The 23,318-nt window shown below is 53.9% G+C and overlaps 1 protein-coding gene and 2 long non-coding RNA genes across 10 annotated transcripts; all 3 read right to left on the bottom strand.

Moving 5' to 3' along the window:
- Window positions 1-594: 594 nt before the first annotated feature.
- LOC128852876 (uncharacterized) lies at window positions 595-5,408 on the bottom strand. Of its 5 annotated transcripts, none has more exons than XR_008450982.1 (5): window positions 5,281-5,408; window positions 3,532-3,646; window positions 3,203-3,385; window positions 1,367-1,586; window positions 595-850 (listed from the first exon to the last, which is right to left on the bottom strand). It is a non-coding gene; the product is annotated as an uncharacterized LOC128852876 (long non-coding RNA). The 5 variants fall into 5 exon arrangements; XR_008450981.1 differs by having other exon boundaries at window positions 596-850; window positions 1,451-1,586; window positions 5,281-5,407; XR_008450983.1 differs by having other exon boundaries at window positions 596-850; window positions 1,451-1,586; window positions 5,221-5,358.
- Window positions 5,409-6,367: 959 nt separating this feature from the next.
- On the bottom strand, window positions 6,368-9,300 carry LOC128852910 (uncharacterized). Of its 4 annotated transcripts, none has more exons than XR_008451022.1 (7): window positions 9,166-9,300; window positions 8,312-8,716; window positions 8,109-8,220; window positions 7,461-7,559; window positions 7,044-7,132; window positions 6,625-6,713; window positions 6,368-6,521 (listed from the first exon to the last, which is right to left on the bottom strand). It is a non-coding gene; the product is annotated as an uncharacterized LOC128852910 (long non-coding RNA). The 4 variants fall into 4 exon arrangements; XR_008451024.1 differs by having other exon boundaries at window positions 6,368-6,713; window positions 8,312-8,404; window positions 8,657-8,716; XR_008451023.1 differs by having other exon boundaries at window positions 6,368-6,713.
- Window positions 9,301-10,987: 1,687 nt separating this feature from the next.
- Window positions 10,988-22,847, bottom strand: LOC128852949 (cell division cycle protein 20 homolog). Its single transcript, XM_054073669.1, is given in 16 exon segments — window positions 10,988-11,419; window positions 11,772-11,889; window positions 12,060-12,185; window positions 12,295-12,347; window positions 12,350-12,525; window positions 12,731-12,825; window positions 13,166-13,362; window positions 13,755-13,883; window positions 14,410-14,512; window positions 15,643-15,776; window positions 16,032-16,327; window positions 17,975-18,280; window positions 18,881-19,016; window positions 20,633-20,815; window positions 20,962-21,076; window positions 22,700-22,847. Coding segments are annotated over 11 exon segments (1,329 nt in total). The 5' UTR covers window positions 16,051-16,327; window positions 17,975-18,280; window positions 18,881-19,016; window positions 20,633-20,815; window positions 20,962-21,076; window positions 22,700-22,847; the 3' UTR covers window positions 10,988-11,240.
- Window positions 22,848-23,318: the final 471 nt, after the last annotated feature.

Here is a 23,318-nt window from a genome sequence, read left to right as displayed (position 1 = left end):
CCAGGGGACCTCAAAACCCCCACTCCAGACCCCCAATGCCTTCCTCGGCCTATAGGAACCCCAAAACTCAGCCATATCTCCCCAGAGCACCCCCAAATCTCCCCCAAACCCCTAGCCGACCCCAAAATCCAACCCCAGCTCCCCCAAAGCTCCTGGAGACCCCAAACACTGCACCCTAGCCTCTTCCCAATGGCCCCTCTGAGCCCCACGGCACTCCAAAATGTACCCCCCCAGCTCCCCAATTCCCCTTGCCAAGCCCCCAGGAACCCCAAACCCCGGCCCCACCTCCCTATAGCCTCCCCCAAACTCCCTGGGGACCCCCAAACCCCCACCTCAGCCACCCCCAATGCCCACCAAGGCCCCTGGGGACCCCAAAACTCTCTCACAAGAGTTGAGGTGGGGCTGAGGGGGAACGCAAGATCTCGGGAGATTTTGGGGTACCCCCACATTTCAGGGCTCCTTCCCCCTACAATCGCCCTGGAGGCTGAGGGGCAGTTGTCCTGACAAACCTCTCCCCACGGGAAGTACTTGACCTTTGAAATACCTGAAGGGATTGCCTTGTTCTTTCTTCCTTCTAAACACGGAAAAAGTAAAACACATACAGCACTTGGCAACCGATCAAAAGCTTTAATGCAGACAACGCTGGTTTCCACAGGGTTCCTCCAGCTTCCCTGGGCCTGGGCAGAAGAGGCCAAAGTGTCCCCCGATACAGACACACTCTTCCCAGTCACACAGTGAAGGTGACAGCAACGCAACCTTGAGATGGTCCAGGTGAGACCACGCATCCAGGCTGGGCACCGGCAGCTGAAGGAGGGGAATTCGCTTCCCACGCAGCACCGAGAAGAGGGACCTGGAAGAGGGAACACAGAGAAAGGAAGGTTAACAGCAGAATGAGAGGAAGCGGCCCTTAGCCCTGAGACAAAAGCGCGTTCCTCCTTTGCCCATGTTTCCTCCTCTGACCTTCCAATCCCCCTGCCTCACGCTACAGCCCACCCAAAGAAAGCTGAGAAGAGAATCTCCTTCCAAATAATAGCAAAAGTTTTCACGTGTCCCCCTGAAAGGAGACCACAAGGAACGGGAGAACTTGCAAGATGGAAAGTGGTTTCAGCGCACTGAGTTTCAAAGTCCTGAGAGAATACAATTTCTTTTCATATTTATTCTTAAAGGTATATAATCAAAGAGGGAAATAAAACTGAACTGAATCTCACCAAAGATACTCCTTACACTACGATGCTCTAAATCACAATCACGCGAATGTTCAACATAGAAAAGCAGCCCAGGCACTGTTACTGCTAAAACATACTCTTCTCTTCTAGCAAGAGTTACAGAAGGGTGCACGGAGAGGAACAACTCTTCAGGACCGTACCACACAAAACGTTTCTACAAACAGCGCTGCTGTGAACCGGGCTGAGAGCACACGTGCACTTTCAGGTTCGCAGGCACGACTCACATTAACACTTCAAAGGACTGATCCTTTGAGCAGCTCCAGCTTCAGTCTCCAACAGCACAGGAGATTGGAAGGTGTCAACCAGAAAGGGCGACGCTGCTGAGATTGGTCACAAAAAGAAGCTGAGGTATTTCCAAATCTGAAAAAGAAAATGGTTTCTCATCAGCCTGCATCCCGACAGTCCGTTCCAGCAAGTCGCTAGCTGAACTACTGTAGTTCGTTCTGCTGCCAGCTGGAAGTTTTGTCCTCCAGCCCAGCAGAGCACTCAGTCCGTGCTCAGTTCTGCCAGCCACACTAGGCCAACACAGTCCCCTCAGTTGCTTTCCAAGCAGTTTAGCGGTTGATCTACATTAAAAGCCACCTAAGCCCAATACTTACTACAAGGTCCGGAATGTTTGTGATTTACAGGTAATTGGTACAGCTCCACGCAGCCCTCTCCAGCTGAGCCCAGCGCAGTTTCACTTTGCAAATCAGCTGGAGACTGCCTGCTGCAGCAACAGCTGATTTCAGAAACTCCCTCTTCCGCAGCTCCACACCTCTCCCCTGACAGGGCTGCATCTTTCCCTCTCTACTCTACACCTTGCCCTAAAGACAGTCCTCCTTGCAGAAGCGTGTTCAAGACAAGAAAGCTTGCAGCTAACCACTACCCTGCATACACGGTTGCTCTATGCATGCTTCATTCATTAGCCAGGATTTTGTTTCTCACATGAAAAGCAACGCTTCCCTTCTCACAGGTTCAGCTGGGAAGTACATTTCATCCTAATACTGTTGTTTGATCCGGTCTTCACGAAATGTGATGCCGTCACACGCTAAGTTGAAGCGGAGGCACAACTTCAGCCACATTTAAAGTGGCTCACAGACACTGAGGATGGAGTAGGAAGCACAAGAAACTCAAGCTTATTTCATTCACGCCTCCATCTCCAAACAGAGCCCTTCCTTCAGATCTTAGAGCTCCTTCTTCTCCTGCACGAAACCAGGATCGGAAATCGGGTTTTGGTCTCTTCCCCTGAGAGAGCTCGCATAGCCGCGTGCAAATTCTTCCCAAAGAAACAGTTCTAGCACCCCTGCCAGCCCCAAACAGAAGGATATTTGTGACATACATTCTCATCTGTCTCAGCAGTGGAGCCTCTTCCTTATTAACCAGGCATTGACACTAGCTGGCTGCTTGCCTCGCCCTGGTTTTCTCTGCGTTGTAGCCCACCCTCCGCCCGCTCGAGAGAAGAGAAAGTGGAAGTTGCCTTTCGCATGGCTCTGAGGAGACACACTGTGTGGAACACTGTTTACACCACCCACCCCCAATGTGCCCCTTTCTTAGGCAAAGGGCATCTTTAACACAACAATACAAAGGCAGCAGGAGTTACTGCAGTTGGAGAATCCATAAACCTCACATTCTATGGGATTTAGGAGCATACAGAGCCTTCCGCATTCGCATTAAGAAAAAGTCCTGCCCAATCCAGGCAGATAGAAGCAAAATAAGCCACCTCAGTTGCAGACACCCTCACACTACAGAGGCTCCTAGTGCTACTGTCTCTCATTTGCGGAGGATACCAGACACTGCATTACATTTCCACCCCTAGAGATGGTCCCTCTGGCTTAGCAAGCAGATCAGCTGTTCCAGCACACAACCTCTGTGCTGGAGAACTTCAGACCCACAGGATGACCCCACAACAGCTCCAGCTGTAGATCCTGAGAGAAAGCAACCTGCTTAGCTACACCATAACCAATCTCCATGCAAACTCAACACAAGCATTTCACCTTTGCGGGGCCTTGAGGTGCCTCTACAGGCTCATCAGGGATCCAACCGCTTTCTGAGGGACCGCATCCGCCAGCCTGCACACGTTCCACGCGGCCGTTGCCTTCACCGGGGCTTTCACACAACAACCGTGGCACAACATCAACTCGTCCATAAGCACGCACATACACACGTGCAGAGGAATGCTAAAGGGAAACCACACGAAGCTTTGTTAGGCAATAGCACATGAAGATGATCCCAGAAAAGCCGGACCGAGGCCTTTTCATTTAGCCAGTGAAAAGCAGGTGAAGTTCATTCTCCTTCTCCCCCCGTGCTGTACCAGCTCACTCACAGTTATTCCTTGTGATGGGACAGAAGAATACCAGGCTTTGAAAAAGCGGGGCTGTTCTGTGAGACTTTTGCCAGATTTTCGGCAGCAAGGACATTCTCCATATTGCCTCTTTGGGCTGTGAGGAAAGAAAGACATGAACGTTATGTTATGAATTTTTAACACCACCTCAGAATATCATTACGATGCTAACAAAGCCATTTGTCAAGTTACGGGTGACAGTCGGAGTTGAAATACAAAACCAAACAAACAACCCCCCCATGCGTGATGAATGATGACGCAGTTAACGACACGACTACACCACTGGCACAGAAGCCTGGCCAAGAACAAGGATCTGGCCAAGACAAGGATCACATCAAGCTCTCATCCAAAGAGGGACAAATCAAGGAGCTGGAAGCAACTGCCCGAACCAGGAGTCAGCATCACATACATCATCATTGCCCAGAGCTGCAAAGTGGATGTGAAGGTATGGGATGTCAAAGGAATAGTGAGATGCCGGCTGAGACATTGGCATGCTCTTCCCCGGAGCCCTCCGATGGCACTGCTATGCTTCTTTAGACAATAAACATCAGACACCCATTAGACCAAACCCTAATGCTGGTGTCAGCTAAATTATTCTCCCCCTCTCTTCCTCTGCATGTTTCTGATATCCAGCCTGAACCTCCTCTGGTGGAGCTTCAGGCCATTCCCCCTTGTCTTGTCCTCTGTCACTTGGGAGAAGAGCCCAGCTCCCTCCTCTCAAACCAAGCACCGTGACGGTGTCAAGACAGCCACAGAATCATAGAACAGCTTGTGTTGGAAGGGATCTTATAGCCCATCCAGTTCCACCCCTCCTGCCATGGGCAGGGACACCTCCCACTGGATCAGGCTGCTCAGGGTCCCACCCAACCTGGCCTCGAACCCCTCCAGAGATGGGGCAGCCACAGCTTCCCTGGGCAATCTGGGCCAGGGCCTCACCACCCTCATCATGAAGAAATTCCTCATGTCCAGTCTAAACCAGCCCCTCTCCAGTTTATACCTGTTCCCCCTCATCCTATCACCACAAGCCTTTGTAAACAGTCCCTCCCCTTCTTTCTTGTAGCCCTTTTCAGGTACTGGAAGATCGATATAAGATCTCCTCTGAGCCTTCTCTTCTCCAGACTGAAAAAGCCCAACTCTCTCAGCCTGTCCTCATAGGGGGGGGTGCTCCAGCCCTCTGATTATCTTTGTTATCCTCCTCTGGACCCATTCCAACAGCTCCATCTCCTTCCTAGAGTGAGAATTCCAGAACTGGACACAATCCTCTAGGTGGGGTCTCCCAAGAGAGGAACAGAGGGTCAGAATCCCCTCCGTCGCCCTGCTGGCCATGCTGCTTTGGATGCAGCCCAGGACACGTTGGCCTTCTGGGCTGCGAGCGCACACTGCCGGCTCATATCGAGGTTCTCATCCACCAGCACCCCAAGTCCTTCTCTGCAGTGCTGCTCTCAGTCACATTATTCCCATCGTGTACCGAAACTGCGGATGGCCCCGACCCGGGAGTAGGACCTTGTACTTGGCCTTGTTGAACCTCACGAGGTTCTCACAGCCCCACTTCTCCTACCCGTCGTGGTCCCTCTGGTGACATCCCGTCCTGCAGTTCCTCAGCGGAGAACGGACAGCAGGAGCCGTGACAGCCAACAGGACAGGAATAAACGCAGCCACGGAGCTACAAACCCTTGCGCTGTCCCAAAGCCTCGTCGCACGGCGCTGGCGGGGAGGATCCCCAGGACTCACCCGCTCCCGCTCGCCGGGATCCCCGCAGTGCGCGCCCTCCGCTCGGGAAAGACACCACCGGACACCGCGGGACGCGGAGAAAGCGCGCGCGAGAGAGACGCTCTGTCCCGGAGGGCTGACTCTATGGTCGCCGCCAGCGCCGCTCTGGCTTCTACGTTGGTACTCTATGGCCGGCGCCGCCGCTCCGGGCTCGCTCTCGATGACCCGCAGTCCTCCCGCGTCCGGGCTGCGTTGCGTATGGTTTATAGAATCACAGAATGGTTTCGCTGCGAAGGGACCTCAAACCAATCGAGTTCCGCGCCGGTTGGAAAGGACACTAAAGCCTATCCAGTTCCAACCCCTCTGCCATGGGCAGGGACACCTCCCACTGGCTCAGGCTGCCCAAGGCCCATCCAACCTGGCCTGGAACACCTCCAGCGATGGGGCAGCCACAACTTCCTTGGGCAACCTCTGTCCTCTTCTGGACCCGTTCCAACAGCTCCATCTCCTTCTTCTGTTGAGGATTCCAGAACCAGACACAACCCTCCTGATGAGGTCTCCCAAGAGAGGAACAGAGGGGCAGAATCCCCTCCTCGCCCTGCTGGCCACGCTTGTTTTGATGCAGCCCAGGACACGTTTGGCCTTCTGGGCTGCGAGCGCACACTGCTGTTGTGATTGGCTGTGAAAATTATTTTTAGATTATAAAAGCATTTAATGAGTAGGTACCACTCGTTTGCTGAAGCAAGTGAATCATAATAAAAAGAATTTTATATGCATGTCTCTGCTCCACGGGAACATCTTCGCTGTGGGAAAGGCTCATTCCACTCCATCTCACACGTTCAGCGTAGGGAAGGTCTGAGATAAAGCTGGAACTGAAAAAGACAGGCAATGGGGAGTGTCTCTAGGATTGCGTATCAGAAGATGTTGCCCGTTGTTTTGCCATTGGAATCAGTAAAAAACAACCCCAAAAGTAAAAGCTACTCAACAGAAAATATTCTTTTTTCTGGCAAACCTACATGCAGTGAATGAAATGAAACCCCTACCTTTGGTATTTTTACTACCCTAAGACTTCACTCATGGAATGTTACACCAGATACTGACAGTCTGAATAGTTTATTAAATGTGTGAGTGTGGGTTCTTTGGGTGAGAAAATAAAAGACAATGCAGATCTGTGAGTGGAAATGATTTAAATGCAGGTATGATGAGACTTCTGTTTCTTGAAACAACTTCAGTTGCCCGGTGTTCAAGGAAGCTTTAGGCATCTGTGTAAAAAAACGATACACCATGGACCTCCAGGAAGCCATAAGCACCATTCCAGTCTGTGGGATTCCAGAGTCGAACACAGGGCTCCAGGTGGGGTCTCACCAAAGCGGAGTAGAGGGCCGAAATCTCCTCCCTCGCCAGTCCCACTGCTTTGGACGCACAGAACATCTCTGCCACAGCCACTGCTCCCTCTGTGGGGAGAAATGAGGGTAAATCCCAAGACATTTTTCCACTCACTAAGGTAAACCACAACAGAAGCACAAGGATTTTCAATCCCTACAGAGAAGCCTCCGACATCCCTTGAAACAACTTCAGTTGCCCGGTGTTCAAGGAAGGTTTAGGCATCTGTGTAAAGGAATGATACACCATGGACCTCCAGGAAGCCATAAGCACCACTCCAGTCTGGATGTGAATTCTCTATGATTTTTCATAGCTCTCATCCGGACTCGCTCTAACAGGTCTGTGTGATTCGTATGTTGGGGATTCCAGAGCCGAACACAGGGCTCCAGGTGGGGTCTCACCAAAGCGGAGCAGAAGGCCGGAATCTCCTCCCTCGCCAGTCCCACTGCTTTGGACGCACAGAACATCTCTGCCACAGGCACTGCTCCCTCTGTGGGGTGAAATGAGGGTAAATTCCAGGATTTTTTCCCACTCATTAGGGTAAACCACAACAGAAGCACAAGATTTCAATCCCTACAGAGAAGCTTCCGACATCCCTTGAAACAACTACAGTTGCCCGGTGTTCAAGGAAGCTCTAGGCATCTGTGTAAAGGAATGATACACCATGGACCTCCAGGAAGCCAGGAGCACCACTCCAGTCTGGGTGTGAATTCTCTATGACTTTTCATAGCTCTCATCCAGACTCACTCTAACAGGTCTGTGTGATTTGTACGTTGGGGATTCCAGAGCCGAACACAGGGCTCCAGGTGGGGTCTTACCAGAGCGGAGCAGAGGGCCGGACTCTCCTCCCTCGCCAGTCCCACTGCTTTGGATGCATCCATCACCAGTGCTTCTCATCCCATCCCTTTTCTTGGCAGCTGAGGTCAGAATTGACACAAACAAATTTTTGAAGACAATAAATCTAAATCTGTTTCCTCATCATCTGCATTTAGCCTGTCTCATACGAAATTTGGCCAATGCCAGGCCAACCATCTATGAACCACATCCAATGGTCACAGGCAGTGTCAGGCAGTGCTGATCTCCTGTGCCAGGCAACCACCAACAACCCAGCTACAGCCACCCCAAGGGGTGAAGGAAAAGCTGTCACTCACCATGGGGAACTGGTGGGGTACCAGTTTTACCAGTGGGGTACAATCTCTGAGCTCCACTGAAGCTCTGCCTCTGCCTGAGACCTGCCTTCCCAAGCAGCACTGGGATTTTTAGCCAGTTTGCAGCCATAACTCCTCATAGTTCTGGCTGTGCTATGAGTGCTTGCAGGTCCTCGTGCTAAACCTTCCCTCACACTGAACCGTAGCTGCTTCCTTCAGGACAAGCTTGGAAGCGGATCTTCATTCAGACTGCTTCAACCCAGAACAGCATGTGCCGTCTACAGACACCTCTGATGCCAAGAAATTTCTCGGTCCTACCTCTGATCCAAAGAGGTTTCCCAGGTCTTCTCAATCCAGAGAGGGGACAGGAGTGCCTTTGATCTCTCGATGGAGAAGACTGCAAGCTTGAAGCCAATTACAGCACTCGGTCCTGGAAGACCCAACAGAACATTATTACTCAGCGAGTGTTGAGCAGAAAAAAAAAAAGAGCTGTTCAAATATCTGTTCATCAGTTAAACAACCTGTCACTGGCTGATCACTGCCACCAGCTGATTCCTTCAAGAAGCTCCCTCTCTGGTCGGCACAGAGCATCTCTGCCACAGCCACTTCTCCCTCTGTGGAGAGAAATGAGTGTAAATCCCAGGAGTTAATGTCTCACTCGCTAAGGTAAACCACAACAGGAGCACAAGGATTTTCAGTCCCTACAGAGAAGCTTCCGACATCCCTTGAAGCAACATCAGTTGCCCGGTGCTCAAGGAAGCTTTAGGCATCTGTGTAAAGGAATGCTGCTTTACAAACCTCTTACAAATCAAACGCACTCTCATCTACCCCACACCTCGACAGCTGGAAACAAAGGCATCTTTTACCCGGTTCTTCTCCTCCAGCTCAAAAGTCCATGTCCTACGCCATTTAATTTGCACACTGACCTAATGACAGAAACGTTTGGTTTTACCACAGCAATGCGGTCTCCCCACAGCCTCCCTTTATCCAGGCTAAACAGCCCCAGGGCCCTCAGCTGCCTCTTGTAAGACCTGGTCTCCAGCCCCTCAAGGACTTTGTTGCCCTTCTCTGGATGCACTCCAGTGCCTCAATGTCCTTCTTCTAGTGAGGGGCCCAAAACTGAACAAAAGATTCAAGGTGCGGCCTCACCTCCAGAAGAGTCGAGTATGCAAGGGAGCCGAGGGGAGTGGGAACTCCTGTCATACAAGAACTGAACACTTCTACCCAATTTCCTGACCCCATGCAGAAGGAGGACAGACTTACCACCTCTCTGGCTAAACGTTCCCTCACATTCTGGCCTTTACCCCATTGTGGCAACAATCCCTGAAAGTCACGTCCATCCACACACCAAATGCAGATGCAGGCAAAAACCCACCTCCTTGGTTTTCAAATGTCAGTCTCCGGTTCTTCTCTGCAGTTTCCTCTGGAGAGGATTCCTGGGCTCAAGGACAGTTCTCCACTCCCAACTCGGCGTCGACTTGACTTGCGTGTAATGTATCCACCTTTTCATTTCTTCAACCTGAAGGATGGTGTGTGTTTGCTATCAGCACCTGAAAGGGTCTCTTCCAGCTTTCTGGAAGTTCCGCTCTCCACGTCTTGTGGTGGATGTAGCCTCTGGGCTGGAACGGTGTCCTGGAGAATCTAAAGCGAGAGGCTCAGGACATGTTACACAGCGCCCCAGGTCATTCACTGTTTTACTCAATGACAGCAGAGAAGATTTTAGCTCTGTTTCTCCTTTTAGCACTATGTCTTGAGGAAAAACGGTCATTTGATGATAAGGCCTCCCAAACATTAATGCATATGGACTGGTCTTAGCCTCAGCTCTTGGCTGTAGCCTTGTTCTTAGCAAAGCCCATGCAAGAGCGTGGGGCCGTTGCGAAGATATCTCCTGACAAATTTTACCCTTTTGTCCCTGCAGAGTTTGATTCATCTTTTCCACCTTCCCACTAGTGGGGGACCCAGGGGGTGTGCAGGGCCCATTTTCTCTCTAGGACTTGGCTCAAATCTTGTACAATCTCTGCTATAAAGTGAGGACTTCTAGCTGAGAACAGACCTATGGGAATTCCAAACCGTGGTATAATTCCCTTCAAGGAGGTTTTAGTCACCTCTCTTGCTTTACGGGTGCTGCAGGGCAATGCCTCTGGCCAGCCTGACAATGTGTCTCCTGGTCCCAACAGGTCCCGGGATCTGCCCCGTCTGGGCAGTTCAGAGAAATCTCTGTCAGGGATCACCAGGGGCATTTCCTCTGCGAGCGACTCCCAGGGGAGGGTGCTTGAGAGGGACAGGATTATTGTTCAAACAGATTCACATGTCCCCACAACGGATATTCATATCTCTGTCTATGAAAGGGATTAATACCAAGATACCTTTTCCTGCTGCCCTCGAGCTGCTCGCTCGGCCAGTCCATTACGTACCTTCATCGGGGAGTTTCCCACCTGAGGTGCCTTGCATTGCATTAGTGCCACTTCTCTCTGTTCTGGATGTCTTTCCACAACTGCAGGACTTCTTCTTGGTTCTTGATGGGGGATCCTTGTGCAGTTAACAGTCCTCTTTCCTTCCATACTGCCCCATGGGCATGGACCGCCCTTGAAGCATATTTAGAGTCTGTCCGTAGATTTACCTTCTGAAGGCCGTCACCATTTGATGATTCCGCTGTTCCCTTTACCCCTAGAAAGGCAGCTGCATTTCCTACCTTAGCTGTTTGGAGCTCCTTGAATCAGGAGCACTGGTGCCGCCACTGCCCGCAGGCCCGGGCCACCCCTGACTCACACTAACCACCTGCCTAGAAAAGGACCCCACCGGTCTTTTCCCATCTCCTGCTCTCTGGGCTAAGACCCCCAAAGCTTGATGCTGTCTTTCCTGCACAAACAGCTCTAAAGGTTTTGTTAGATTGGGCACTCCCAGAGCTGCGGCAGACAGAACGGCCACCTTAATGGCTTCAAACGCTCTCCTCAAGTCCCTGCAGAAGCAGCGCTTCCCCAGTCTTTAAGGGCCCTCTAGAGAAGCTTTACCACAAGTCCATCATGCGGTATCCCCAGGTGACACCATCAGCCATTCCTAGAAGGTCTCTCAGCTCCCACACGGCTCTGGGCTTGGTGGTTCTGCAGACGCTTCCTTGTGATCGCTCCTGAGTCGCTGACATCCCAGCTGTGATCCCAGGGCTGTCTGTGTGACTGGCACGTAGGGTGCAGGGCGCTGCGAGCTCTTCGGTGGGCAGAAAGGCAGAGGACCGAGGCTTGGAGACCATTCTGGTGTGACACTGCGGGACTCGTCCACGGCATCCACACTGGGCTTGATTCTGTCAGCCATGGCCTTCTCTTCCAGTAAACTCCAAAAAAAAGACAAATGAAAGCACTTTGTTAATTTTAAAACGTGAATTAACATTTAATAACATTTAAAATAAGGAAGGGTAAACCAGGTTTCCCCACTCCCCCCAACAGCCCCATGCCCTTATCGTATGGTCTGGTGAAGGACGCTGCTTTTGACTCTGTTTGCCTTCTCTTTCTCCTTCTTCCTGATTGGATCCATCTGAAAACAGCGCCAGAGTCGCAGCGTTTCATCAGCAGCAGCCGAGGCCACTGTTTCACCATCAGGGCTCAGAGCCATGCTCAAGATTCTTCCTGTGTGACCTGAGGAGGAGGTGTGCGCTCAGGGATGGGCCATTCAGCACACGCTCTGGTCCCTCTGGTTCTGCCACCACACTCACATTTACTCCACTGTGCCCCAGGAACCCCACCAGCTTGCAGAGCTGTCCCCACCCTGTGCTGCAGCAGCAGGAATTCACCCTCCAGGCGTGCATTTGGAGCAACAGCACTCCTTCAGCAGCCCCCAGGAGGGCCCCCCTCGAGCAGCACACGCCTCTGCTCACCATCCGGCATCAGTGGGGCTCCAGGTTGGGCCACCCCTCTGTTCAACCCAAGGATCACAGCTGCCTTCAGCCTCCAGCAGCCCTCCCTTCCCCAGGCAAGGGGCGCAGCCTACCTTGCAGCTCGGTGACCTTGGACATGGCTGGATACTTCCAGATCACCAGCTGATTCTCTTCAGAGCCATGGCCTGAAATGAGCTCCTTGTAGTTGGTTGACCATAGGATGGAAGAGACCTGGGAGGAGGCAGGAATACAGGAAAGACAAGCTGCTTGTGCTGATGCTCAGCACCCAGAGAGAAGCATAGGCCCGTCCTTGTCCCTGCCCCTGCACCTCAGGAGCCAGCAACTCTGCTCAGGTGTCCCACCAGAAGGTGTTTACATCCAAGCTGACATCCATGTCTCACCTGGGAATGGGCATCAACATTGCCGAGGCAGGTGCCAGAACACACATTCCAGAAGCGGATGCTTTTGTCAGTGGCTCCACCTCCAGTGGCCAGAATGCTGGACTTCCACGGACACCACGCCAAAGCCTGCGAGAACAGGGTTCATCCTAAGGCGTGCCAGAAGCAACCTGTGCGCAGGCAGTGCTGCACATCTGCCCCGCATGCAAACGCGTGCCCACAGCTGCCCCGCGCTCACCTTGACAGCACCCTGGTGCTGACGGAAGGTCTGGACTGGAGCAAATCCTCCACGGCCCCCTGGATGCTTGGCCAGATGTTCACCAGGTGGTCATCACCGCCACTGGCAAGGTAGCGGCCATCCAGAGACCACTTCAGTCCACACACCTCCTGCTTATGACCAGCGAGTGTGGCCACGTGATGTTGAGCAACTCGGATGTCGTGGTGGTGGATTTGGCCACTGTGTGACCCGCTGCAGAGAGAAGGTGCTCAGGGTCAGGCTGCACATGTTGGCGTGAAAAGCCCTCCTGGCGCTGGGGCGGGACTGCTGGACCTGCTGCTGGGTTTCACACCAGTGCTACCAGCAGCGCTGGCCTGCTGGGCTGAGTGAAGCAGATCCAGGAGAAGAATCTGCACCAGCTCCACACCGCCCTTCCCACCCCCACCCACTGCTTTACCTGGACAGGATGTAGCTGTTCCAGCTGAGACACCCCACACGGGACACGTGGCTGGTCAGAGTGCGGAGACATTTCTGATGCTCGACGTCCCACAGCTAGAGAAGCAGAGCAAGAAGGTCTCCAGAGTAGGAGGAAATGCCAGCCCCGTTGCTTTGCTATCTCACGGTGCAGGCTCTGGCATTCAGCCTGGTCACCCTGGGAGCAGGGATCAATTTGTATCTCATGTCCACAGAACAGAGGAGAAGTCGAGGGCTCAGAAACCCCAAGCCCAAGCTCTGCCTCGCTGCTGCAGCTCTTCACTGGCTGTGGACATCTCCAGCCCACACCAGGCAAGTCAGAGCGTGTTGCATCTTTCTTGTGCCGGCCAAGCCTTTGTCCCAAGGCCCCACAGCTCCAGCAATCCCCAAACAGCTCCAGTTCTCCTCCCGCACTCACCTGCACCTCACCGTTGCTCACACCAACAGCAAGGCAGTCTCCTCCGTTACCCCAGGACACAGAGGAAACATAATCAGCTACGCGCTCTATCTCCATGAGGTTGACAGTCTCCCTAGAGATGTGGTGCCACAGGTAGACAGTGGTGTCCAGAGCCAGCGCCAGGAGGTTTTGAGTGCTCCAGTCAAGGAGAGTCAGGTCTACAGTTTGGAAGAGCAATGCAATGCAGGTCACACTGTGCCGCCCTGGAGAGCCCTGCCCTTCACCAGTGCTGATGCTGCACCTTCCATCACCACCACCAGGTGTGCGTGTGCCCACACACATGGACACACAGGCAGGGAAGGGGCAGCCTTCTGGGTGTCACCATGCCCAGCTGCGGGTCCCATAGCCCCAATCCAAGTCACCTGCACAGCACTTTCGACCACTGTTCCTAGAAGGCTTCACCCTAAAAGTGGTCCGTGCCAGCCCAAGGGCATAAGAGACTGAAACAGCCCAGGCAGAGCTCCAATTCCTCAGACCACACTGTCCTAGGAACTGCACTGCACTACACAGCGATCTCAATGCCCAGCACTCGACAACGCAGCCCACTTACAATAGTCATCGCGGATGTCTGGGGCACTCAGGACTCGGTCTGGTGCAGAAGAAATGTATCTGCCCTTTCTCCTGCCGAACCCAGGCATCACCTCGTGCCCGTAGAGCGCTTTGAGGTTGTACTGATAGCCTGCGTGCAGAGAAACACTTTGGTTAACCTGAGTTCCTGTTTCCTCCCAGCTACGCCCTGCTCACCCAAGGAGAAATCCCTCCCAGGGAAAATGCAGCCCTGAGAGCAGAGCCACGCTCAGAAGAGCGCAGGGCGTTAACGGCACTGGCAGGGTGAACTGCTGAGCCAGGGGCAGCTCCGGATCTGGAACTCAAAGGAACAAGTTTAACTGACAGGCCCGTGGTTTTCCGTGTCCCGTTACGTTTAGAGATGGTTAAGGTACAAAGAGAACAGCAGGGAGTTGGAAGCTTGTGCGGCCATCGGGAAGGTTTGCCACCTGCAGTTCCAGAAAGCACTTGGCAGCTTTTGTAAATCAGTTCACTGGAGCTGTCACGCAGCCCCTCAGCCACTGGAAACCTAAGGATTCGGGAGACCTCGGCGTGCACAGCAGCTCCAAGAAGCCAACTGATCCCTGCACATGTGGAGCTGCTGTTCCCCTGCCCCGGGGTCTCCAGCTGAGCCAACTCACCCAGACCCTGTCCCTCACCTGCTGCAGTGGTCTGAGCCTTTCCACTGAGGCGGAGAACCTCTTCCAGGATCTTTTCCAGATCAAAGGCATTCAGACTCGCTGCCCAGGGTCTCTGGCGCTCCTACAGAGACAATCTGCCCTCAGTGAGATGCATCGGAAACACAAAGCCCGCGCTCCACTTCAAACTGCAGCTGGCAGAGCACACACCTCAGCCGCCCTCTCCTCGGATCAGGAGGTGCCCAGCCGTGGGGTGGGTGTCAGTGGCACCCAGCCAGCTCCAAGGGCTTGGAGCTCAAATAGAGCCAGTTTGGGGCCTGACTCAGCTGCTCTCAGTAACTTCATTCTCTGAAAGCTACTGCATGGTTTTGAGACAGTGTCCCTTGCTACAGGGGATCCCACAGGACATTGGTACGCAAAAACAACAAGGCTCACACTTATCCCTTGTGAACCAAGAATCTGTGGTGACGTTCCCATCGAGGGATGGGGAGGGGGTGCGATCTCCGATATTTATACATATATTATTTCTTCCTAATTAGTTTAATAACCATTACTACTATCATTTCACTAAAGCTGCAGTTTTAGTTTCCAACTCACAAGTCTCTTTCCTCTCATTTCCCTTTCCCCCTTTCCCTGGGGGGTGGGAAGGGATTTGGGACTACAACTGCATGGTTTTAGCTGCCGATATCAGCCAGGCTGGGGCTAAACTGCGACACAGCTCCAAATGCTTTTTCCTCAGACTCCAGCACACTGTCCTGCTCACATTTTCGCACAGAGGAGTGGCCAGGTCAGTGTCTCATGGCCAGTGGAGAAAGCCACAACCACAAGGAACCAAATGCTTCCTAAAGAGATTTCAGAACCCAGCAGACACATTCCAGAGCAGCTCCCCACACAGACATTGTCCTGGAACAGCTCCCGCCGCAGCGGCACTGGGCACAGGTTCACAGCTTTGGAGCTGCGTATCCGGGGCTGATGAGGCTTTCAAATGGAGCAAAGGAAGCAGCAGAGGCTCTTCCCTGGGCCCAGGGCAATGTCCCTACAGAACAGCTTCACTCAGGCTCCCATTCCCTTCCCAGACCCTACAGCTCCAAGCTCATCCGCGGCTCCCAAAGGGCAGAGCTGGAGGCAGTGCTGCTCGGGGCTGTCAGCCTCACACACTCATGCGAGACAACTTCCAGTTTGCTTCTCTGGGAAAGGCCAGGAAGGGGTTTGGGAGGGACCAGTGCACTCAACGGAACTCAGCAACACACTCACCTTCACGGTAGGTGACACCACAGCAGTGTCCTTCTGGAACTTGGCCACATCCATGTCCAGAGCTCTCCGGCTGGGAATGTAGCGATCAGGCCCAACGATCCTTTGGGTCCTCTGCATTTTGGATCCTCGTATAGCTGCGTTCACACACATTGATATTGTCTTACAGCTAAGGAACAGCCCAGCCCAGAGCCTTCCTGAGACAGCAAAGCCAGCGCTTTGCCACATCCCCCCTCGCAGACAAGCGGCACTCACAGAGCTCGTGCCGTCCAAAGCCCACCTCGCTCGGACCTCTGCCCCCTGTCTAACGCACGAGTTCGGGGCTGCCAACAGACAGCAACTGCAGAGGTCTGTGCCCCTCGGCCCCCCGCACCCCCTCTGCCACCGCTCACCGGCTGTGCCGCACCACATCCCGCTGGAGCTGTGGGAGCCGCTGCCCGTGCGGATGATGGGGCTGAGCCCGGGGCTGAGCTCTGCTCGGCCTCGGGGATCGCCGGGAGCGGCTGCGGCAGCGCCGCGGGGATCGCTGCAGGGATCGCCTCAGGAATCGCCTCAGGAATCGCTTTGGGAATCGCTTTGGGAATCGCCTCGGGAATCGCCTTGGGAATCGCCTTGGGAATCGCCTCGAGAAATGCCGCGTACGGCTCCAACAGCGGAAGGGTCGCCTCGAGCAGAAACTGCACGTGGGCTGCAGGCGAGGGCGTCAGTGGGGGCAGCACCGGGAGCGGGGCTGCAGCCCGGCCACCACGGCCCCGGGGCTGATCCGCAGCACCCTCGGCACTGAGGCCTCCTCTGCTCTGCCTCTGCCTCTCCCCCCATCTCCGGAGCCCTCCCTCTGCCCTCTTTCTCTCTCCCTCCCCTTCTATCCCTCTCTCCCCCCCCCCCTCTCCCACACGCTTCTCCCTCTCTCTCCTCTCCGTCTCCCTTTCCTCCCTCTCCTCAGCTCCTTTCCCCTCCCTTCACCCTCAGCTCTCCCTTCTACCCCTTCTCCTCTCTCTCAGCCCCTCCCTCTCTGCCCCTTTTCCCCCTCTCGCTCTCCTCCTCTCCCCTTCCCTCTGCGCTCCCTCTCTCGCAGCCCTTTCTCCCCTCTCCCCTCCCTGCCCTCCTCTCCCCTTTCCCCGCGGCTCTCTCGCCCCTCCACGCCGCCCCCAGCCCCGCCGATCGGTTCCTGCCCCGCAGCCCCTCAGCCGCGCTGCCGCCCTCACCTCCGCGCTGCGGTTAAAGCTCGCGCAGCCCCGAACCGGCGATGGACCCGCGCGGACGCGCCTCTCATTGGCTGAAGCGGGGACGGCCCCTCCCATTGGCTGAAGCGGGGACGGGGGTCGAGGCACCCCAAAAATGGGGGCATCCCCAAAACTGGGGGTTCTTACTCCCTAGGAACCCCCCAGAATGCACAGCCTGCCCCCCCCCCAAAAACTCCCCCCCAGGGCAGTGTCGGGCTGGAGAAGAGGAGGCACCCCACAAAGGGGAGGGTCGGGCACCCCAAAAATGGGGGTGCCCCAAAACTTTGGGGCTCCTAGGTGCATTCTGGGGGGTAATTTTCCCTTCCAAGCCCCTAGAAGCCCCCAAATCCAGCCCCCCCCAAGCTCTCAGGGGACCCTAAAAATGCCATCCCAGCTCCCCCAAAGCCCCCAGGGACCCCAAAACCCACCCTACCCCTCCCACCCCACCCCCCAAATCTCCCTCAAACCCTCAGGAGATCCCAAAAGCTCCACCTCAGCACCTCCAAAGCCCCTGGGGACCCCAAAACTCAGCCCTATCCTCCCATAAACTCCTCCCCAAATCTCCCCCCCAGGGGACCTCAAAACCCCCACTCCAGACCCCCAATGCCTTCCTCGGCCTATAGGAACCCCAAAACTCAGCCATATCTCCCCAGAGCACCCCCAAATCTCCCCCAAACCCCTAGCGGACCCCAAAATCCAACCCCAGCTCCCCCAAAGCTCCTGGAGACCCCAAACACTGCACCCTAGCCTCTTCCCAATGGCCCCTCTGAGCCCCACGGCACTCCAAAATGTACCCCCCCAGCTCCCCAATTCCCCTTGCCAAGCCCCCAGGAACCCCAAACCCCGGCCCCACCTCCCTATAGCCTCCCCCAAACTCCCTGGGGACCCCCAAACCCCCACCTCAGCCACCCCCAATGCCCACCAAGGCCCCTGGGGACCCCAAAACTCTCTCACAAGAGTTGAGGTGGGGCTGAGGGGGAACGCAAGATCTCGGGAGATTTTGGGGTACCCCCACATTTCAGGGCTCCTTCCCCCTACAATCGCCCTGGAGGCTGAGAGGCAGTTGTCCTGACAAACCTCTCCCCACGGGAAGTACTTGACCTTTGAAATACCTGAAGGGATTGCCTTGTTCTTTCTTCCTTCTAAACACGGAAAAAGTAAAACACATACAGCACTTGGCAACCGATCAAAAGCTTTAATGCAGACAACGCTGGTTTCCACAGGGTTCCTCCAGCTCCCCTGGGCCTGGGCAGAAGAGGCCAAAGTGTCCCCCGATACAGACACACTCTTCCCAGTCACACAGTGAAGGTGACAGCAACGCAACCTTGAGATGGTCCAGGTGAGACCACGCATCCAGGCTGGGCACAGGCAGCTGAAGGAGGGGAATTCGCTTCCCACGCAGCACCGAGAAGAGGGACCTGGAAGAGGGAACACAGAGAAAGGAAGGTTAACAGCAGAATGAGAGGAAGCGGCCCTTAGCCCTGAGACAAAAGCGCGTTCCTCCTTTGCCCATGTTTCCTCCTCTGACCTTCCAATCCCCCTGCCTCACGCTACAGCCCACCCAAAGAAAGCTGAGAAGAGAATCTCCTTCCAAATAATAGCAAAAGTTTTCACGTGTCCCCCTGAAAGGAGACCACAAGGAACGGGAGAACTTGCAAGATGGAAAGTAGTTTCAGCGCACTGAGTTTCAAAGTCCTGAGAGAATACAATTTCTTTTCATATTTATTCTTAAAGGTATATAATCAAAGAGGGAAATAAAACTGAACTGAATCTCACCAAAGATACTCCTTACACTACGATGCTCTAAATCACAATCACGCGAATGTTCAACATAGAAAAGCAGCCCAGGCACTGTTACTGCTAAAACATACTCTTCTCTTCTAGCAAGAGTTACAGAAGGGTGCACGGAGAGGAACAACTCTTCAGGACCGTACCACACAAAACGTTTCTACAAACAGCGCTGCTGTGAACCGGGCTGAGAGCACACGTGCACTTTCAGGTTCGCAGGCACGACTCACATTAACACTTCAAAGGACTGATCCTTTGAGCAGCTCCAGCTTCAGTCTCCAACAGCACAGGAGATTGGAAGGTGTCAACCAGAAAGGGCGACGCTGCTGAGATTGGTCACAAAAAGAAGCTGAGGTATTTCCAAATCTGAAAAAGAAAATGGTTTCTCATCAGCCTGCATCCCGACAGTCCGTTCCAGCAAGTCGCTAGCTGAACTACTGTAGTTCGTTCTGCTGCCAGCTGGAAGTTTTGTCCTCCAGCCCAGCAGAGCACTCAGTCCGTGCTCAGTTCTGCCAGCCACACTAGGCCAACACAGTCCCCTCAGTTGCTTTCCAAGCAGTTTAGCGGTTGATCTACATTAAAAGCCACCTAAGCCCAATACTTACTACAAGGTCCAGAATGTTTGTGATTTACAGGTAATTGGTACAGCTCCACGCAGCCCTCTCCAGCTGAGCCCAGCGCAGTTTCACTTTGCAAATCAGCTGGAGACTGCCTGCTGCAGCAACAGCTGATTTCAGAAACTCCCTCTTCCGCAGCTCCACACCTCTCCCCTCACAGCGCTGCATCTTTCCCTCTCTACTCTACACCTTGCCCTAAAGACAGTCCTCCTTGCAGAAGCGTGTTCAAGACAAGAAAGCTTGCAGCTAACCACTACCCTGCATACACGGTTGCTCTATGCATGCTTCATTCATTAGCCAGGATTTTGTTTCTCACATGAAAAGCAACGCTTCCTTTCTCACAGGTTCAGCTGGGAAGTACATTTCATCCTAATACTGTTGTTTGATCCGGTCTTCACGAAATGTGATGCCGTCACACGCTAAGTTGAAGCGGAGGCACAACTTCAGCCACATTTAAAGTGGCTCACAGACACTGAGGATGGAGTAGGAAGCACAAGAAACTCAAGCTTATTTCATTCACGCCTCCATCTCCAAACAGAGCCCTTCCTTCAGATCTTAGAGCTCTTTCTTCTCCTGCACGAAACCAGGATCGGAAATCGGGTTTTGGTCTCTTCCCCTGAGAGAGCTCGCATAGCCGCGTGCAAATTCTTCCCAAAGAAACAGTTCTAGCACCCCTGCCAGCCCCAAACAGAAGGATATTTGTGACATACATTCTCATCTGTCTCAGCAGTGGAGCCTCTTCCTTATTAACCAGGCATTGACACTAGCTGGCTGCTTGCCTCGCCCTGGTTTTCTCTGCGTTGTAGCCCACCCTCCGCCCGCTCGAGAGAAGAGAAAGTGGAAGTTGCCTTTCGCATGGCTCTGAGGAGACACACTGTGTGGAACACTGTTTACACCACCCACCCCCAATGTGCCCCTTTCTTAGGCAAAGGGCATCTTTAACACAACAATACAAAGGCAGCAGGAGTTACTGCAGTTGGAGAATCCATAAACCTCACATTCTATGGGATTTAGGAGCATACAGAGCCTTCCGCATTCGCATTAAGAAAAAGTCCTGCCCAATCCAGGCAGATAGAAGCAAAATAAGCCACCTCAGTTGCAGACACCCTCACACTACAGAGGCTCCTAGTGCTACTGTCTCTCATTTGCGGAGGATACCAGACACTGCATTACATTTCCACCCCTAGAGATGGTCCCTCTGGCTTAGCAAGCAGATCAGCTGTTCCAGCACACAACCTCTGTGCTGGAGAACTTCAGACCCACAGGATGACCCCACAACAGCTCCAGCTGTAGATCCTGAGAGAAAGCAACCTGCTTAGCTACACCATAACCAATCTCCATGCAAACTCAACACAAGCATTTCACCTTTGCGGGGCCTTGAGGTGCCTCTACAGGCTCATCAGGGATCCAACCGCTTTCTGAGGGACCGCATCCGCCAGCCTGCACACGTTCCACGCGGCCGTTGCCTTCACCGGGGCTTTCACACAACAACCGTGGCACAACATCAACTCGTCCATAAGCACGCACATACACACGTGCAGAGGAATGCTAAAGGGAAACCACACGAAGCTTTGTTAGGCAATAGCACATGAAGATGATCCCAGAAAAGCCGGACCGAGGCCTTTTCATTTAGCCAGTGAAAAGCAGGTGAAGTTCATTCTCCTTCTCCCCCCGTGCTGTACCAGCTCACTCACAGTTATTCCTTGTGATGGGACAGAAGAATACCAGGCTTTGAAAAAGCGGGGCTGTTCTGTGAGACTTTTGCCAGATTTTCGGCAGCAAGGACATTCTCCATATTGCCTCTTTGGGCTGTGAGGAAAGAAAGACATGAACGTTATGTTATGAATTTTTAACACCACCTCAGAATATCATTACGATGCTAACAAAGCCATTTGTCAAGTTACGGGTGACAGTCGGAGTTGAAATACAAAACCAAACAAACAACCCCCCCATGCGTGATGAATGATGACGCAGTTAACGACACGACTACACCACTGGCACAGAAGCCTGGCCAAGAACAAGGATCTGGCCAAGACAAGGATCACATCAAGCTCTCATCCAAAGAGGGACAAATCAAGGAGCTGGAAGCAACTGCCCGAACCAGGAGTCAGCATCACATACATCATCATTGCCCAGAGCTGCAAAGTGGATGTGAAGGTATGGGATGTCAAAGGAATAGTGAGACACTGGCTGAGACATTGGCACGCTCTTCCCCGGAGCCCTCCGATAGCACTGCTATGCTTCTTTAGACAATAAACATCAGACACCCATTATACGAAACCCTAATGCTGGTGTCAGCTAAATTATTCTCCCCCTCTCTTCCTCTGCATGTTTCTGATATCCAGCCTTAACCTCCCCTGGCGGAGCTTCAGGCCATTCCCCCTTGTCTTGTCCTCTATCACTTGGGAGAAGAGCCCAGCTCCCTCCTCTTAAACCAAGCACCGTGACGGTGTCAAGACAGCCACAGAATCATAGAACAGCTTGTGTTGGAAGGGATCTTAAAGCCCATCCAGTTCCACCCCTCCTGCCATGGGCAGGGACACCTCCCACTGGATCAGGCTGCTCAAGGTCCCACCCAACCTGGCCTCGAACCCCTCCAGGGATGGGGCAGCCACAGCTTCCCTGGGCAATCTGGGCCAGGGCCTCACCACCCTCATCATGAAGAAATTCCTCATGTCCAGTCTAAACCAGCCCCTCTCCAGTTTATACCTGTTCCCCCTTGTCCTATCACCACAAGCCTTTGTAAACAGTCCCTCCCCTGCTTTCTTGTAGCCCTTTTCAGGTACTGGAAGATCGATATAAGATCTCCTCTGAGCCTTCTCTTCTCCAGACTGAAGAAGCCCAACTCTCTCAGCCTCTCCTCATATGGGAGGTGCTCCAGCCCTCTCATTATCTTTGTTATCCTCCTCTGGACCCATTCCAACAGCTCCATCTCCTTCCTAGAGTGAGAATTCCAGAACTGGACACAATCCTCTAGGTGGGGTCTCCCAAGAGAGGAACAGAGGGTCAGAATCCCCTCCGTCGCCCTGCTGGCCATGCTGCTTTGGATGCAGCCCAGGACACGTTGGCCTTCTGGGCTGCGAGCGCACATTGCTGGCTCATATCGAGGTTCTCACCGACCAGCACCCCAAGTCCTTCTCTGCAGTGCTGCTCTCAGTCACATTATTCCCCATCGTGTACCGAAACTGCGGATGGCCCCGACCCGGGAGTAGGACCTTGTACTTGGCCTTGTTGAACCTCACGAGGTTCTCACAGCCCCACTTCTCCCACCCTCTGGTGACATCCCGTCCTGCAGTTCCTCAGCGGAGAACGGAGAGCAGGAGCCGTGACACCCAACACGACAGGAATAAACGCAGCCACGGAGCTACAAACCCTTGCGCTGTCCCAAAGCCTCGTCGCACGGCGCTGGCGGGGAAGATCCCCAGGACTCACCCGCTCCCGCTCGCCGGGATCCCCGCAGTGCGCGCCCTCCGCTCGGGAAAGACGGCACCGGACACCGCGGGACGCGGAGAGAGCGCGCGAGAGAGAGACGCTCTGTCCCGTAGGGCTGACTCTATGGTCGCCGCCAGCGCCGCTCTGGCTTCTACGTTGGTACTCTATGGCCGGCGCCGCCGCTCCGGGCTCGCTCTCGATGACCCGCAGTCCTCCCGCGTCCGCGCTGCGATGCGTATAGTGTATAGAATCACAGAATGGTTTCGCTGCGAAGGGACCTCAAACCATTCGAGTTCCGCGCCGGTTGGAAAGGACACTAAAGCCTATCCAGTTCCAACCCCTCTGCCATGGGCAGGGAACCTTCCACTGGCTCAGGCTGCCCAAGGCCCATCCAACCTGGCCTGGAACACCTCCAGGGATGGGGCAGCCACAGCTTCCCTGGGCAACCTCTGTCCTCTTCTGGACCCGTTCCAACAGCTCCATCTCCTTCTTCTGTTGAGGATTCCAGAACCAGACACAACCCTCCTGATGAGGTCTCCCAAGAGAGGAACAGAGGGGCAGAATCCCCTCCTCGCCCTGCTGGCCACGCTTGTTTTGATGCAGCCCAGGACATGTTTGG

Source organism: Cuculus canorus, chromosome 8, assembly GCF_017976375.1.
Source record: "Cuculus canorus isolate bCucCan1 chromosome 8, bCucCan1.pri, whole genome shotgun sequence".
Taxonomy (NCBI): domain Eukaryota; kingdom Metazoa; phylum Chordata; class Aves; order Cuculiformes; family Cuculidae; genus Cuculus; species Cuculus canorus.
The sequence above is the reverse complement of the archived record's forward strand: the minus strand, read 5'-3'. Positions and strand labels throughout refer to the sequence as shown.